Below are 18,407 nucleotides of genomic sequence, written 5' to 3' on the forward strand. Positions count from 1 at the left end.
CTGGCATCAGGAAGTGGGGGGGTGTCAGAGCGGAGCTAGCTGAGGGGGGGTTGCTCGGAGTGGGTATGGCAGGGGGGGTTCGGAGCGGAGCTGGTGGCCTGGCGGGGGGGCCGAGCTGGCGGGTTGGAGCGGAGCTGGCTGGGGGGGTTGCTTGTAGCGGTGTTGCCTGGGGGGTTGCTTGTAGCAGGGCTGGCTGGGGGGATTGCTTGGAGCGAAGCTGGCTGGGGGGGTTGCTTGGAGCGGGGCTGTCTGGGGGGGTTGCTTGTAGCAGGGCTGGCTGGGGGAATTGCTTGGAGCGAAGCTGGCTGGGGGGGTTGCTTGGAGCGGGGCAGGCTGGGAGGGTTGCTTGGAGTGGGGCTGGCTGGGGGGGGGGTTGCTTGGAGCAGGGCTGGTGGGGGGGGGGGATCGGTGTGGACTACTGGGTGAAGTGAGGCTGCTAGGGGAAGTTACGGTGGCTGCTGGGGGATGTGTAGGGCTGCCGGCCACCTCTTCCCTCCCGATCGGGCCCGCGGAAGCCATTTAAAAAAAAAAATTAGCGCGACCCCGGTAATAGCGCGGTCGGATCGGGTGGCCCCCGAGGACCGCACTATAACGGAGTTGGGCTGTATATGTAAAGCGTGTGAACATTTAAAAGAATATATATTATTTGTGTGTATGGTTCCATAAGTTACCTAGAAAATATTTTACATGCTGTTGTAAAAAAATATATATAATTATGTAGACTCTTGTATTTCAACCTATTTGAATATTTTTTCTTTGTCTAATGTGTAGGATATTATAAAATTCTGGCTACAAAAAGGTGTTGATGGATTTACAATCAGTGCAGCAAAATTTCTTCTGGAAGCCGGACATCTCAGAGATGAACCATTGGTCAACAAATCAGAAAATCCAGTAAGTATACTTATATTATAAATACTAATCAATTTAGTCTGAGCAGGAAAAAAAAAAAACTAGTTACGTCAAATACTGGTACAGCATCACAACATCTATATCTACATATGCACACACACAATATATAATATACTTAAATCTAAATAAAAAGGAGCATAAAAAATTATCTGAATTGATAAATACAATAAATAATATACATTTTTCAAAAGTACATAAAAATATATCGTAGTTTATATATACAATAAATAATTTACCTAAATCAAAATAATGTTTTGAGTTCTAAGGTTAAACGCAGTAGTAGATGGTGCTAAATGATAATAAATAAATAATTAAATTCTGGAATATTTTAGCTTCACCAATATTTACACACAGACACTTTTACACACAGACACTTTTACACACAGACACTTTTACACACAGACACTTTTACACACAGACACTTTTACACACAGACACTTTTACACACAGACACTTTTACACACAGACACTTTTACACACCGACACTTTTACACACCGACACTTTTACACACCGACACTTTTACACACCGACACTTTTACACACCGACACTTTTACACACCGACACTTTTACACACCGACACTTTTACACACCGACACTTTTACACACCGACACTTTTACACACCGACACTTTTACACACCGACACTTTTACACACCGACACTTTTACACACCGACACTTTTACACACCGACACTTTTACACACCGACACTTTTACACACCGACACTTTTACACACCGACACTTTTACACACCGACACTTTTACACACAGACACTTTTACACACAGACACATTTACACACAGACACATTTACACACAGACACTTTTACACACAAACAAACACATATTCAAATCCCATTTTTTTTGTTTGTGGATTTAACAATATACAATGATGTCAGAATACAAATGAAACAACAGTTTGTGCATTGCTAGCCAGGGCTTTCCAAAAATCATGAATGTGAACAATTTGTCACAGTTCTCAAATTCGTATAAAATATAAAATCCTGGGCAATCCTAGGACACCATCATGTTGTAATCATGAGACCATAACCCCTGAGGTGATGAGCATCTGGGGCAACTACAGATTCTGGCCATTGTTGTCCTAAACAACAATGTCATGAAAAGATAAAAATGTATATTCACCGAGAATAAATACAAATTAAAATGAAATAAAAAACAATGTTGGTATAATGATCTCTCTGTGGCCCGGTCATTATAGTTACCGCATATATATTTTAAGATTTCCATACAACACTGTACAGATGGTCTGTTTTCACCTTTAGTTTTTTTTCCTACTCACTTATTTTATCCCTAAAAAAAAATTAACCTGGAAGATAAATTAACATGGATGCTATGTCCCTGTCACTTAGTGATTAATTCAATACTGAATATGTAACTGAAACCGCATTCACCAATATGTATTTGTAAAGTGGAAGTATACGACTGGTGCTCAAAGGGTTAATATATGATATTAACAGTGTTGATCAAAAAAGAGAATTTTGATCAGAAAGGCAACCCTTTATACACAGCACTCTAATCATATGTGGTATATTTGTGGACATATAGGATTTGTCCTGCAAAATTACTGCAGTAATATACCACATATGATTAGAGTGCTGTGTATAAAGGGTTGCCTTTCTGATCAAAATTCTCTTTTTTGATCAACACTGTTAATATGATTAATTCAATATACAGTATTTGGAGCACATGGTTTTACCCCGGCTAAGTGCAGGTCCGGAGATCAATGGCAGTCGTCCGTGCTGCCACTTGCTCTGCCAGACCTGGTGGAGCCTGTCCCAGCTGGTGGCATTGAGACAGCCAGGGAGAAAGGTGGCAAACTTCCGCATGTCCCTTGGCTATTTCAAATTTCCCGCTCACCTGGCTTTTGTAGCCGGCTTGGCTCTGATTGGTTGCTTGGGCATTTTCCCACGCATTGATTGGCTGCTGAGTTTTGGGAATGTAACTCAGAATACTATGAGAACCTGTGAGCCAATCAGATTGTAGTTCTCCGGTAGCAAGAGCGCGGGCGGGCTTTTCAAAGTTGCTTCTGCGCGAATAGCAGAGCAACCGGCTTCGATTTCAAGCCTGAAAAGCCTGCCTGCCAGAGTCTAAGTCCCGACTTTTGCGCCCAAGTTCTCAAAAACGACCGTAGCAGACGCGGCTGGGATTTTATGCCGATTTCAGTTGCAGGAGATTTGGAGTAACTTGCACTCAGGAGGGACCAAGTTCTGAGAAGAGAACGTAGCGGTGGCATGTGGAACTTTATGCCGATTCGGGTTCCACGAGATTCCGGGCTAAGTCCTGGTCAGGGAAACTCACCCAAAGAGTTCCCTGCACCTAGGAAAGTCTAGTTTTCATCCCCAGTCCCAAAGGAAGTGTGTCATTTTGTCTGTATTTTGTGTATCATTGTGTGTAAGCGAATTTATGGTAACTACAATTACCTTGTTTTGCTCAATGTATGATCCCGGTAAAAACATGTAAATATCCTTGTCTCCCGTGACAACCAAGATAACAGAAAAACTAAAAAAATCAAGGAGTAAATACAAATAAATAAGGATAACGGTTTTAAAGGTCCATACATATATTATAATCCCCCATGTGTATATTTTCTCAAAGTGTCCATATGCAGACTAAGGCTGCGTCCAGGGTCAGCCCTTAGGCGCTGACCCGTGCTGAGGCGCGCTGACGCTTCTCAGTGAGCCCTTGCGTCCGCAATGAGAGCGGCTTTAGCAGGGGCTCGCGCACACTTCCACAAGCGTGACGTCACAGCCCCCCCACCCCCCCTCCCGACACGCCCCCGGACGGCGCGCGGACCAAGGCCAGGGAAAGCACTCCCTCAGCCACTGCGCGCCTCCGCACGGCTGCAGTGCTATGGACGCAGCCTTAGGGTAATTCAATGTAGTCCGAAGAAGCCATTCTTGTCCAAAAATCTTCACTTACATCAGGATTTTCAGCTAAAAGCGGCCTGGATACTGATTTGGACTACATAGAATATAAAATAGTACAGAAAAGGCCCTGTATGTTGCTGCTCATCCAAGAATCCCCTAATTCTTCAAATACACAATGAAAAGAGAAACACAGGTGAGCGCAAATAACATAGTGCAGTCATTGCTGTGCAGAGAAATATACAAAAATATCTACTCACAAACTAAAGAGGGTACAGCTGCTCCTGCTGGGATGTTGCAGAACAAAACATGTATGTATATCTTCATATTTATAGCGCCATTATTGAACGTAGCACTTCACAACAGTAATACAGTACATGTGACAATCATATAAATAACAAAAAATACAAATAACACAATGGGAAGTGCTTCAGACATAAAAGTAACATTTAGGAAAAGGAGTCCCCGCCCCGAAGAGCTTACAATCTAATTGGCAAGTAGGAAGAACATACAGAGACAGTAGGAATGTGTTCTGGTAAATGCCTCTGCAAGGGGCCAAGGTCGATGTACGAGGGGTATAGTATCAGCCAGCGGATCTCCCCATAGACTTTATTAAAGAGGCGAGTTTTAAGAAAGGTCCTTAAGGTGGAGAGAGAGAGGGTGCCAGTTGGATATTGAGGGGAAGGACATTCCAGAGGTGTCAGGCAGTGACAGAGGTTTTAGGTGGGAGAGGGATTTAGATACAAAAGGGATAGACAAGTGTTGTAAGGTGGGTCTTAAAGGTGGATAGAGAGGGTGCTAGTAGGATATTGAGGGGAGGGGAATTCTAGTGGTGTGGGGCAGTAGGGTTAGTGTATAGTGAGAAATTAGGGCTGAGATATAAGAAGGTGCAGAAGAGTGTATAGCCTTAAAAGTGAGGAGAATTGAGTGTGATATGGGATTTGATAGGAAGCCAGGAGAGGGATTTCAGCAGGGGACACGCTGAGAGATTTAGGATAAAGTAAAATGATTCTGGCAGCAGCGTTTAGGATAGATTGTAAGGGAGACAGTTGAAAGGCAGAAAGGCCGGACAACAGGACGTTACAGTAGTCGAGATGGGAGAGAATGAGGGCCTGTGTCAGAGTTTTAGCAGAAGAGCAACAGAGGAAAGGGCATATCTGTAATATAGCAGAGAGAGAAAAAAACCTACCTTTTGAATGTGAGAGAATGCGAGGGAGGAGACAAGTGTGACCCCTAGGCAGCGTGCTTGTGATACTGGGTGTATGATAGTGCTTTCAACAGTAATGTAGAAGGAGGTAGTAGGGCCAGGTTTGAGAGGAAATATGAGGAGCTACGTTTTTGACATGTGAAGTTTAAGTCGGCAGAGGGCCATTCAGGACGATATAGCAGAGACACAGTCAGAAACTTTGGTCTGTACAGCAGGTGTAAGGTCAGGTGTTGAAAATTAATTTTTTGTCATCAGCATAGAGATGATATTTGAGTCCAAGAGATGTGATTTCACACACTCACTAGGTGACCTAAAGAGAAAAGGGGAGACGTCCCAGGACAGAGCCCTGAGGTACCACCGCAGAGAGATCAATCGAGGAGGAGGTGTTAGCAAAAGAGACACAAAAAGTACAATGGGAAAGGTAAGAGAAGACCCAGGATAGCGCTTTATTACAGATTCCAAGAGTATGGAGAAAGAGAAGAGGGTGGTCCCCAGTATCAAATGCTGCAGAGAGGTCGAGTAATATGAGCAGAGTGTAATGACCTTTGTCTTTAGCAGCATAGAGGTCCTTAGTTATTTTAGTGAGGGCTGTTTCAGTGGAGTGAGCAGTGCGGAAACCAGATTGTTTGAAGAGGGTCTAGGAGAGAATAGGTGATGAGAAAATGGAGCAAGTAAGAGAATAAAAGGCGTTCAAGGAGTTTAGAGGCAAAAGGCAGGAGGGAGACAGGACAATAGTTAGAAAGACAGGTAGGGCCAAGCTTGCTGTTTTTTTAGTAATGGTATAACTGTTGCATGTTTGAAGGAGGAAGGAAATGTACCAGAGTAGAGGGAGGCGTTAAAAATGTGTGTGAGTGTAGGGAGTTGAGTAGAAGCAAGAGGTTTTAGGAGATGGGAGGGAATGAGGTCAAGAGGGCAAGTGGTAGAGGGAGAAGAGGAGATCATCAACGATACATCCTCCTTTGTGACAGTGGAAAAAGTAAAGGAAGGCAGGAGCAGAGTTAGGAAGAGGTGTAGATGGAGGAAGAAAAAAAGGCAACAGAGGAGGGTCTGAGTAAGGAGTCAAAGACAGAAAAGAGTTGGTGGGGGTTATACTTGTGCGTGTTGATTAGGGAAGAAATGTTGGTTTATTTAGACTGGGAGAGGGCAGAGTTGAAACAGGATAACATACATTTGTAATGAAGGAAGTCTGCGAGACTGTGAGATTTCCTCCAGAGCTGTTCAGAGAAATGAGTGCAGGAAGGCAGCAGGTGTGTGTGGCAATTTAGCCAGGGTCTAATGTTAGAAGGGCGAGAATGGCAGAGAGAAATGTAGATCAAGAGAGGATAGGGAAAAGTTGTAGTTCCTGACCAGGTTGTCAGGGTCTGGAGCACAGCTGAGAGGGGAGAGGGAGGAGCGCAAAGTGGAATCAAAAGCTGGTAGGTTAATAGAGTGTAGGTCTCTGCAGAAACGAGGGGTAGATGGAGGTGGAGAAGGGAAGCAGTGAGAGAGAGAGAAGATGAGATGATGGTCAGAGGGAGAGAAGGGGGAAATGAAGAAATCAGAGAAATGTTTTGTGAAAACCAGGTCTAGGTAGTGGCCATCCTTGTGGGTGCTGGCTGCAGTCCATTGTTAAAGGCCAAAAGAAGAGGTTAGAGAGAGAAAGCAGGAAGCTCATGTGGAGAGGGAGTCTGAGGAAAGAAAAAACAGGAGATACAAGATTCAAAGTGAGAAAGACAGAGGGGTGGTGAGTAGAGGTAGGTTGACGATAAATTACTGCCACATGGACAGGGAAAGGAGAAAAAAGCTGGACAGTGTGAGCCTCAAAAGGAGGGAAAAGAAAGAGAGGGAAGAATAGGAAGGGTTCATTAATGGCAGATAGGAGAGGAGGAGCACTTCGTCTCCACACCTGCCTTCAGGGCGCAGAGTTTGGGAGAAAGAAAGGCTACCATAAGAGAGTGCAGCTTCCAGTGCAGTCAGACTGAGTGAGCCAAGTCTCAGTTATAGCAAAGAGGAGCAGAGTGAGAGAAAAAGAAGTCATGTACAGTGAGGAACTTGTTAGAAAGGGAGCGAGCATTCCAAAGGGCACAGGAGAAAGGGAGAGAGGAGGGGGGGTGACAGGGGATGGGTATAAGGTTAGAGGAGTTGACACCAGGAGTAGAAATTGCATGTGGGAGGCAACAACGAGAACATGTAGAAATAAGGCAGGGACAAGGATTGGGAGAGATATCCCCAGAAGCAAGGAGAAGCATGGAAAGAAAGAGAATGTGTGAGGAGGATTTGTAGGGGTGTGTTTTAGTGCAGGGGTTATAGTTGTGTAGTGTCCTAGGGCGCAGGTAAGAAAGGAGTTAATGTGAACTGAGAAGTGTCGAAGGAAGGAGAGATGGAGATATATGAATAGTTAGAAACATAATGAGGCTGGTAGAAAGAAGCGCGTATTTTGAGAAGTGTGGTCACAGCAAATATAATAGTAGAGGCGGCATGGCAGCAATAGTTTAGTGTTCAGAGGTGAGGTCTGGGATAGAAAAAGTATTTTCCAGTGCACTCCAAATCCAGAATTCAGGGCCAATAGGTGTACTGTTGTCCACTTGTTCCACTCCTGTTTAACGCACTGTTATACTCCACACTGCTTGCCACTTAAAAAAGGCCACTTTATAGATGGGCTTCTTTACATGTAGACTGCTGGTTTCCTTCAAGTCCATCAACTCTTGCCCCATGTCCTGATGAAGCAGTGTTGACTGGGTAGAAAAAAGCTTGAGTGGTATACGTGCTCTAGCGCCGGATCCATATAGTAAATAAATCCAGAATTAATGGATAATCAAAGGCACAGGATATGAGTCTGCTAGTAATGTATCCAAATCAAAACTAACTCTTAGGTGATATGAAGTCCTTAAAAGAGACAATATGACCCTGAAGGAAAAGAGTAAGTGGGTATGAGCCAACTCCTCAAAACCTCATTGGGATAGTCCTAGGACCGCTATTAAACCACATGAGTTGTTTGAGATATAAATATACTCACATATTTCAAAATGCTTCCTTCCTGTGCCCTTGGTGAAACGTGCTGCCAATATAACATTAGAAATCAGCAGAGTTGAAAATATAGCGCACAGCCATTAGAGTGGGTCAAAAATTAGTATAAAAAAAATGCTTTATCGGTCCATTAAAAATGGAGGTATAACCGACCTCCTATGCGTTTCGACTGGGTAACCTGCAGATAGATGTAGCCTACTGATGATTTTGAGGCTTGTAGCAGTGGAGCCCAGAGTTCCGTGTCTTGCAGCCTAGCAAACAAGGTTGCAACTTTTAGTCGTGCTCGCCATTAGCGTGCAGCGCTAGAGAAACCGGACAGTAACTCAGAAGTGGGACAGGTGTTAAGGGATATGGTAATCTGAAGCAACATCCCAGCAGGAGCAGCTGCACTGTTCTAGAAGCGATTTACGATCTGTGGATATTTTGTCTTTATGTATATTTATCCAGTTTCAAAAATGACTACACAAGTGTTTTTTTTGTTTTTGTTTCGCTCTCCTTGTGTTTCTAGTTTTTGTTAACAAAAACAACAAAGAAATCCCCAGCAAAATAAAATGTCAAATAAAATACAGGATTTATTTCTCAAAATATAAAAAAAAGCTGATCTGTAAGTGTGACTAACAACATTATATCACATCAACAAAATATAACAGCCCGATAAAAAGCAGAAGAAAAACAAACCAAAGGTCAATTAGACTGCAGTGTAGACACTCAACGCAGGATCACTGATGGACTGACAAAACATAATTGAAATGTGGGATGTTTCGAGCTACATGCTCTCTCAACCACACTCCATGAACAACACCCCAACATAACAGTACAGTAGGGCCCCGCTTCTTGGCGATCCGCCAATACGGCGGTACCGAGAAGGGGGCCGCCATGTCTGCGCATGTGCAGAACAAAGACAGCTGAGTTTGCGCATGCGCAGAACAGGGACGGCCAAGGGTGCGCAAGCGCAGAACGGGGGAGTGGCCATGTTTGCACATGCGCAGAAGCCGAAAATCGCCGGTTCTGCTTTTCGCCGGCTCCAGGGAACGAAACCTGCTGTACGAGCGGGGCCCTCCTGTATATACAGTATAACACCATGCTCGCTCTCCAATGATTATATATATATATATATATATATATATATATATATATATATATATATATATATATATATATATATATATATATATATATATATAAAAATAAATATAATACAAATAAACCCATAAATGTAAATGTATCTTATTTGGGGTCACCCTTCTTAAATATATAACTTGCTTAGATGGATCAATTATTCAAAAACATGGACAGTTTATATACTGTATAGCGGAAGTATGTATGTACTCCTTTACATCAATTTGTGGATTTGGATGACATAACAGCCATGCAGTTGGTGGGTTAAACATAAGTTTAGTGTGACTGAGTGAGGGACAGCCTGTCAGCTGCGAGTCGCTGCCCCTTACAGAAGAAAAAAAATAATGATATATATATATTTTTTATGTTGGGGTATATTTCATGGTGTGGTTGAGAAAAGTAGTGTTGAAAAAGGTAGCAATGTACAGCCAAAGGGTTTGCTAGTTAATAAAAAAATTTCATTGCACGTTGCCTCCAGCCTGATACTATCGAGCAGTGCTCAGAGTCCCTTCACCTACCTATTTGGTCACAGCCAAAGGGAGTCAGGGACAGAGATAATAAATGATTTATTTTAAAAAATCATGACTAAAAAGGAGGTACAGGGACCCTCCAACGCGTTTCGTACCAACAGGGTACTTTATCAAGGAGTTGCTATGCGCTGCTACGTTTTTCTAAACTACTGGATATTACTACAGTACTAGCGGCTGTCACGCTTCATCAGAGACTCATGGAGTGGGTGAGGATTATCAATCATTCAAGAAGATATTATGAGTACCCTGCTCCCAATGAGGCCCTAAGGGGTCTGGATTTTTTGTCCACTCACGCTGGCCTTCAGGGAATATTTGTCTTCTATATTCAGGATAATTCAAGACATTTACTCACCTGGAACTATATTTGTGAACGCTGTCACCCACTTCTCTACGGAGTACTCTGCTTATCTAATTTGTTTTTTTTTTTTTAATATTTGCTTTCCTTTCATCCGGTTACTTGACCACTACCCCCTCCCCCCTTTTTGAACTTATTGGTTGAGAAAGGATAGGAATCTATGACTGGTCACGCTGTCTGTGACATTTCTTCACGAGTATACACAGCAGTCTAATTGACCTTTGGTCGATTTTCCCTTTTTCCCTTCTCTTTTCTGCCCGATTTTTGTAAATAGGATATAATGTCGTTAATCACACTTACCGATAATCTTTTTTTATATTTTCCCACAAGCCAATATGACGTTGCAACGCCATCCTTTGCAGCTTTCTATTGGGTTGTCATTTAAATCTCCGTGAGAAGCCAGGAACGAATGCTGGTAAACTTCACCGGCAAATATCTTAAAAAAAAAAAATACAACAAAAAACAGGAGGATTAAAATGGTGGGCTCGCCAGTTTAAGCTACAATCAACCTTATGATTTCAGAATGCAGTAAAAAGCTACGCCGAACTTTTCCATGACTACACAACCACTCAAATTGGAACGCATGATATCATCCGAAATTTCCGCCAAACAATGAATCAATATAGCAGAGAACCTGGACGCTACAGGTAAATGAACTTTACTTTCCATAAATTCGCTTAGAACATATGGAAGGTTTCCAAATATCTACATTTATGAATCTGTTTCATTTTAAGTGTTAATTGAGTTAAGGCACCAGCCTCTAAACTCTGCATAATTGATATTATATATCATTATTTATTACAAAAATTATGTTTTCAAGTTTTGTAGATTTCAACCATTATATTAAACAGAATAGCAATAGTAGGTATGAACACCCAGCAAATCTAAAAAAACAGGTCAACGATTTCTGAGTGCCCTTCTATCTGGGCATATATAGGGTTTGCGTTAGACTAACAGACCGTTTCATACAAAGGACACTGTATATAGATTGTAAGTTTCACTAAATGATGCAAGTGACTTTGCTCTCGCCCCTACTGTTGAACAGTAGCACAAGCATGTCTTCCAAACTGAAGATTTGATCCAACTGAAGCTTCTATGCATTATAAAACTGGTGTTAACAATTAATGTGAATGGATGAATGAATCAATAGGATATGTTAACAAGCAATTCTTTCCATCTTTAGAATATCCAAGAAAAAAACATTTACAGGTTCTCAAAGGCCATCAAGAGTATCAAAAGCTGTCCATTCCCAATGCACACCCATACCCTTCTGTAGAGTTTGGCACTTCAAATACCCTTTTCAAGGCCCAGAATATAATGTACTAAAGCCATACAAAGGGAAAGTCCTACATTATTTCCATAACATATTGGCTCTCTGAAGAGCTATGCTATAGCAGTGCTCCCTGAAGTCTCTTGAAACAATTACTGTGACTGTAATGATACTGGACAGCATGGGAGGGTTTTGCAATCTTGTTAAAATTACAAAGGAGGCATGGTCAGCATAATCATGATTAGGAGTTTATATTTTGAAAAATTTAAAGGAAAGTTATGATATTGCCTTTGAGAAAGTAAATGTACTAAATCAAAATGGTACTTCGATATATTTTTCTTGAAGGTTTTTGGGTGCAGAGTCAAACGACAAGAAGACAATTGAAAAGACCATGCTGTATTATGGAACTTATTTTATCGAAGAAGCAGACTTTCCCCTTAATTTCTACCTATTTGAGCTGAATAAGGACATTTCTGGCAATTCTATATTCACAATAATTGACCTATGGATGAAGTCTATGCCAAAAGGAAAGTGGCCAAATTGGATGGTAAACCTTCTAATATACATTAGAACTCCAGTGTGTGTTTGTATGTATTTTGATGCAAATTTCACAAGAATAAATATAGAACAAACGTTTACATTACAGTTCACTTAATGTTAAATTAACTATTAATCGTAATTTTCATAAAAGTGCCCATATTTAATTGTTAAATACATGCTTATTCATTTTATTGGGCAAACAACAACCAATATATATATATTTGTTTCACAACCAAAACTTGGGTGCTTGTAAAAGGCAAATTCCACAGGAAGCAGCATTGACCCAGCTTGGTCAAAATCCACATTTAGTGGAATTTCCTCAGAGCTACGAGAAGTGCCTATCTATAATGGGAATATGCATAAAGGAATCGTTTTGTTTTCTTTCAAAAAGTCACATACTTCTGTAAAGTCATTAGTGGCATATATTAGTATTTCATTCTTCTTGTTCTTCCATTTGGCACACATTTTTTATTCTTTGTATGGTGTGTCACGTTCATACACATGTATGTGTTAAAGCTGCATTCCTCCCCAGAAGCCTATTTAAGCGTAACTCCTAATGTTAATATCTTGTCCCCTGACCTTATTCTGGCCTATATATTTTTTTTTTCATTGTTAAAAATCATTACTTGTTAAATTAAACCTAAACCTTTAGGTTCCACTGGGCCCTGTGGAGAGCTCTATTTTAACACCTCCTGGACACGTGATATTTAAAACAATAATCTCCTGAACAAAGCATTAGATTAAAAAAAAAAAAAAAAAGTGTTGAAAAGGGCAAATTCTCTTACATTAAAATCAGCGCAGGCTACCGTCTTCAAACATGAATGCCTACTTGCATTTGTCATTTACGACAAGGAAAACTTGACAGACAGTTCTGACACCTTAATGGAAAACAAAAGTTAAGCATAACTGAAGCTTAGTGTATCATTTCCAAACATTTGCACCTCAGACACCCAAACTCCTCCAATGCCACCACGTGCGTCATTGTTTTCTTTGTAAAAAAAAAAAAAAGGCTGACACACACAATGCCCAACACATCAAAAGTGCTGTTATACTTTGACACACGGAGACTCACCAACTTGCTATTCTTCTGTGCGTCTGTTTTCCGACAAAATCACTTATGGCGACGCTTTATGGCAAAACATTTGCACACCAACATACCTTATAAAATAGCATGTGCGCACACACACACACGCAAGGAATAGTTAAAGCTATTTACACGAGACAACAACGTATTTTAACACATCTTAAGCAGTTTTCGTATGCTTTTTGGTATGCCATTGGCCCCTGTTCTATAAAGTATTATAGTGCCGATCTGGCGATATCACAAAAAAAGCCCATGGGACTTTCCGTACAGCAGTGCCGGATCTGCGTTACCGTACTTTATGGAATAAATGCCATGGTCTGTGTGTGTGAAATCGCTTACCATTGTTCATAATGACTTGTTTAGGTTGGAAGCCCCAGTAATTCTCGTATCGCTTCTCGGGTTGGGAGAGAATATGCCAATGTCATTAACATGCTCCTATTGACCCTGCCTGGCACACCTACAACTTACTATGGTGAAGAACTGGGAATGGAAGATAGCGTTGCAACAAACTACGAGAATATATACCTTTCTGGGGAGTATGATGCAGTAAGTAATAAAGGATACACCTACATTAAAGAAAAGACATAAAAAGGCAAAATACAGGTTATCATATCTTGTCGATTTACAAAATTTGCATTTGTTTACAGTATACTGTATATGTATATTTAAGTTAAACTACATGCCATTATTAGTTGATTCTAGATTGTTTGATATAATAATCACCCTATCAGGTTGTTCTGAATGGAGAGCATCAGATGTACTACAATTTATGGATAACTCACAAAGCGCTCGAAAGTTCTGTGACACTTTATTATGTGGTGATACTACATAGAAGCCATCGTTATAAATGTAAATAAAAGAATAGTTTACAGGAGTGGTGATGCTGTTGAAATGAGTCTTAATAATAGGCAACATATTCATACATTAAACATGTTGCTGTAGCATTCTTAGAACAGTAATCCATAGTCTGAAAATACACACACACACACACACACACACACACACACACACACACACACACACACACACACACACACACACACACACACACACACACACACACACACACACACACACACACACTCCAAACCTGTATTCCAAAAGGGAATGTGTGAGGAGCAATTGGGTGCTTAAACATGGGATTGTAAGATTGGAACTGTGTATTGTCATTTGTACGAGTTGTTGAACTTGTATTCATCTATCCAAATATGAAGTAAAGACTTTGGGGCATATTTACTTGGTGGTACTATTCTAGAAGACACCCGACATTGGAAGACACCGTATGGGTCATCCAAGTGAATGAGGAAAGGGTCATATGGAATACTGTCACTTAATAAATATGTGAAGTTTGGAATTTTGATTCTATCTACTCTTTTTCCTTTCTATATTTGTTCATAGCATATTAGTCTAAGTATACATTTTTTAGGATTTGAACATCACCCACAGGTGAAAGATGTAGAGCTAATCCACTTATATAGTCAACTTTTTTCCCTTTTTTTTTGCATAACATTGTAGACTGAAAATCCAGAAAAGACACCAATGCAATGGGATAACACTACAAATGCTGGCTTCAGTGGGGCCAACAAAACATGGCTTCCAGTCAACCAGAACTACCAAGCCGTAAATGTTAAAGTAAGTTACATGTGAAGCAACATTTCCTTCTCTTCCACAATTCGGTATGCTACATTATAGATTCTATGCACCAAGCTGACATGCTTAATACATTGCATCATTAACAATTTATGTCCAGAATTATTGTTCTATTAATTAATTAGCACATACTTTTCATTCAAATCAAATTGTAAATATTTATTGATTTCCTGATGTTGGCCAAATGGTCAGTGCTCTGCTTCTCTATTATAGATTTTCACTCCTGGGGTTAGCAATGTAATAACAGGGCTTCACAACCTACTCTGCCAACACTTTGAACAAGCTGAGGGAACATTTTTTAATAACACTGAATATTTCTTACAGGCACAAAAGACTAAACCAGATTCAACCCTCAACTTGTATCGGGAGTTAAATATACTACGAAATAATGAGTTGCCCATTCACAGAGGATGGCTGTGTTATCTATGGAACGATTCCAATGTTTTTGCCTATGTGAGAGAACTTGATGGTTTAAACAAAGCATTTATGATCGTACTCAACTTCGGGAATGAATCAACCATAAATGTGAGAAGGATAGTTCCAGATCTTCCCGCACAAGTACAAATCAGATTAAGTACAAAAAGTGCCAGAAATGGGGAAACTGTGAGCACAGACAGTATTCAAACACAAAAGGGGGAAGGTTTAATACTGGAATACAAAACAGGCAACCCAGTCCATAACAAGGATACTTTCAAGGATAAGTGTTTTATATCAGCAAAGGCATGTTATTCTAGTGCATTCAACCTGCTATATAATAATTGCTAAACTTTACAGATCATAGTTTATCTATATTTATAGAGGCCATAGATTCAAAAAATGAAATTGTTCAGATGTCGGAAATGTTTGACAGTAATAAAACAAAGCAACACATTTTTCTGATCAACTTTTGTAATTTTCACTGCTCCAACAAAGTTCCTGGTACTTCAAGGGTCTAGGCAATTGCAGTCCTCAAGGGCCAAGAGGACAGGTTTTCAGGATATCCATGCCTCAGCACAGGTAGCTCAGTTATTCTGACTGAGCCACCTGTGCTGAAGCAGAGGTATCCTTAAAACCTCACCTATTTGAAACCAAAGTGGAGTCCCATCTACTTCTGTCTCTATCAGCCGGAGGGGGGGAGGAGGGGGAGGCGGGATTTGGGGAAGGGACATGTTGACCTCAAATGCAGGAAGTTCATGAGGACTCTGGTGCTCTGAAAAGGATTTATGGATCGGTTAATTTCTTATTGCAATAACAAATACAATATTTTGAATTCAACTTGCACAACGTCCAGGGGTACACATAAATGTATTGTGTTAAGGCTTTTTTATTTCTAAATTAATGTTATACAGTACTGGATTAATCTGTGAAATAATGGAATGTGATGGGGTGATTTTTCTTTGCCTGTGTTAAAAAAAAGCTCACCTGGATTTTAGCATTGTAGTTTGTTTTATGCTGCTACTTTAAGTGAGATTGCCATGTACAGTAAACTCAATTGCTTTGGGTCATGAGAACTGCTTCAACTCCCATACTAGTATCCAACAGCATTCTTAAAAAGTCACAAGATTTTCTGCAGGGCATATAACAATCCAAACACTCCGTGGCTATTACTATAAGGCTCTAAAACCTTTTAGTATTTGGGCCAAGAAATGTAACTTTGCAGGCTGCTCTTTATCTTACAGGAGTGGCTACTATTATGTAACATGCTGTATTCTCTAAATATGCAATTGTTCCTCTCCATTGCCAACAACGGCATTGGGGATGGGAGATAATTGGGATGGGCAGGTAATGTCATGTATTGGAGTTTGGTGAATGAACCTGGTCAATGTCATAATGTAACAGAAGAGAGAAAAATGAACATAGGTTTCGCAAAAAAAAAAAGTTTGCGCAGAGCACTCGCATGTTAAGTGAAACTTCATCTTTTGTCACGGTTTTGTCACAGATGTATTTGTGATCTTTGATTTGTGAATCAAAATGCAAATTCAGTGACAAAGCGCAAATAAGTTTGACTTAGAACGTGCGCGCTCGGCAACCCCCCCCCCTCGTTTTAGCTATTTGCACTTCTATATTTATAGTAACTGGGAATTCTGTTTGTGTGTGTGTCTCTGTGTAAGAAAAGATGAGGGGAGCGCTGGCAACCGGATAAATATCAATAAAGTGCAATACTATATAGTGCATGTGAAAACAATAAAGGGATAAGCTCTCACAAAATGGGAAGGGAGTCCTCGAGCGTCAGATATGGATGAGTAATTCAACGATGTGGGCCTCCAGTGTATCAGTACATGGAACGCAGTATGAAAATCCCATGTAGAATGAGAGAAATAACAGCAGGATAATGCAGATGGTAAAAAAGTGTATTATAAGCAAGTTAACACAAGCCAAATACACACTCGCATTTTAAACCATTCAGGTAAGCATTTGAAAAAAGCAGATACGTGTCGTGGAGCAGGGTGGTAGCTTCCTGGTAACTTCTCTGATCCAGGAAGCTAGCACCCTGAATGTGGACTTCCCACTCCCTATCCCAGCCAGGAGGAAGCCAGGGACCCAAAGCACACCACAGGACCTCTACAATAGATTCCAAGGACTGAGACAATACTTAAGATTCACAAACGAGTTCGAAGCTTCGCCCAAAAGCTTTACTCTGATTGGTCCATATTAAATTCTCTACTTTGCCCAACCAGTGTTAAGGAAGCTTATTTCTGACAAAGCAAAGTGCGAAACGCGTAGTCGGAGCGGGGGGACTATACGTAATCACGTTGGGTGCGTCGTTGAATGGGAGGAGAGGAGGAGACATCCGGGTGTCTGGGGGACTAATAGCGCTTCAGTTCCTTGACAGGAGCATTGGAGAGACCCGCCGAGACTAGCCGACTGCGAGACTTTATCTACACCTCCACGACATGCTTCTGCTTTTTTCAAATGCTTACCTGAATGGTTTAAAATGCGAATGTGTTTTTGGCTTGTGTTCACTTGCTTATAATACACTTTATTTACCATCTGCACTATCCTGTGATTTCTCTCGTTCTACATGGGATTTTCTTACTGTGTTCCATGTACTCATACACTGGAAGCCCACATCGTGAGGTACAATAACTACTCATCCATATCTGATGCTCGAGGACTCCCTTCACATTTTGTGAGAGCTGGTCCATTTATTGTTTTCACATGCACTATATAGTATTGCACTTTATTGATATTTATCCGGTTGCCAGCGCTCCCCTCATCTTTTCTTACTGCCATATATAGAACCCTAAAGGAGGGTCTTATGAGGGTAGAGTGAAGGCAACAGGCTTCCGTTACTGTACTTCTGTCACCATGAAGGCGATTTACTGCAAGCAAAATTTTGGTAGAAACACACTGACGGACAGCACTCTAGACCGAAATAGTATTGATAATGTGCAGTGTGCGCGGAGCGAAGTGGGCCCAAACAACCCCACTGCAAACCATAGAAACCCCAGAGCAGGCTTCAGCCCACTTAACGTAGAGAGTCTCAGAATAAGCCACAAATTTAATCACGTAAACAGCAAATTAATATACAAAATTGGAAATGCTAACTGACTACTAATGCAAAGTGTACAGCTCTAATTATCACACAAATAAGGGGAAACAAGATATAAAGGGGAAGGGAAGTGTGGGGTACAAATTAGGGTATGGAGAGAGGACAACAGCACAACATATAAAGACAATGGGGTAGGATAAGAGGGGCAACGTTTCAGGGTGGACACCCTTTCTACAGGCCCGTTCCCTTGGGTCCAAAGAGACCTCAAGGTACTCCCCTGTGAGAGACACAAATGCAAGCAAAGCAAAAAAGTCACAGAATAATGCAAGCAACAGCAAGCAAAGCAGAAATCACTGAGTAATGCGAGCATGTAATCCAGCCG

At 41.0% G+C, this 18,407-nt stretch overlaps 1 protein-coding gene across 1 annotated transcript in view; it reads left to right on the forward strand.

The window, feature by feature from the left end:
- SLC3A1 (solute carrier family 3 member 1) overlaps window positions 1-16,032 on the forward strand; it is a 37,562-nt gene extending 21,530 nt beyond the window's left edge. Inside the window, exons 5-10 of the mRNA XM_075595791.1 lie at window positions 772-891; window positions 10,532-10,656; window positions 11,625-11,826; window positions 13,267-13,449; window positions 14,419-14,535; window positions 14,878-16,032. Coding sequence (XP_075451906.1) covers window positions 772-891; window positions 10,532-10,656; window positions 11,625-11,826; window positions 13,267-13,449; window positions 14,419-14,535; window positions 14,878-15,318 — 1,188 coding nt within the window. The 3' untranslated portion in view covers window positions 15,319-16,032. The remainder of the gene's footprint in view (window positions 1-771; window positions 892-10,531; window positions 10,657-11,624; window positions 11,827-13,266; window positions 13,450-14,418; window positions 14,536-14,877) is intronic.
- The last annotated feature ends 2,375 nt before the right edge of the window (window positions 16,033-18,407 follow it).

Source organism: Ascaphus truei, chromosome 4, assembly GCF_040206685.1.
Source record: "Ascaphus truei isolate aAscTru1 chromosome 4, aAscTru1.hap1, whole genome shotgun sequence".
In the NCBI taxonomy this organism is placed as follows: domain Eukaryota; kingdom Metazoa; phylum Chordata; class Amphibia; order Anura; family Ascaphidae; genus Ascaphus; species Ascaphus truei.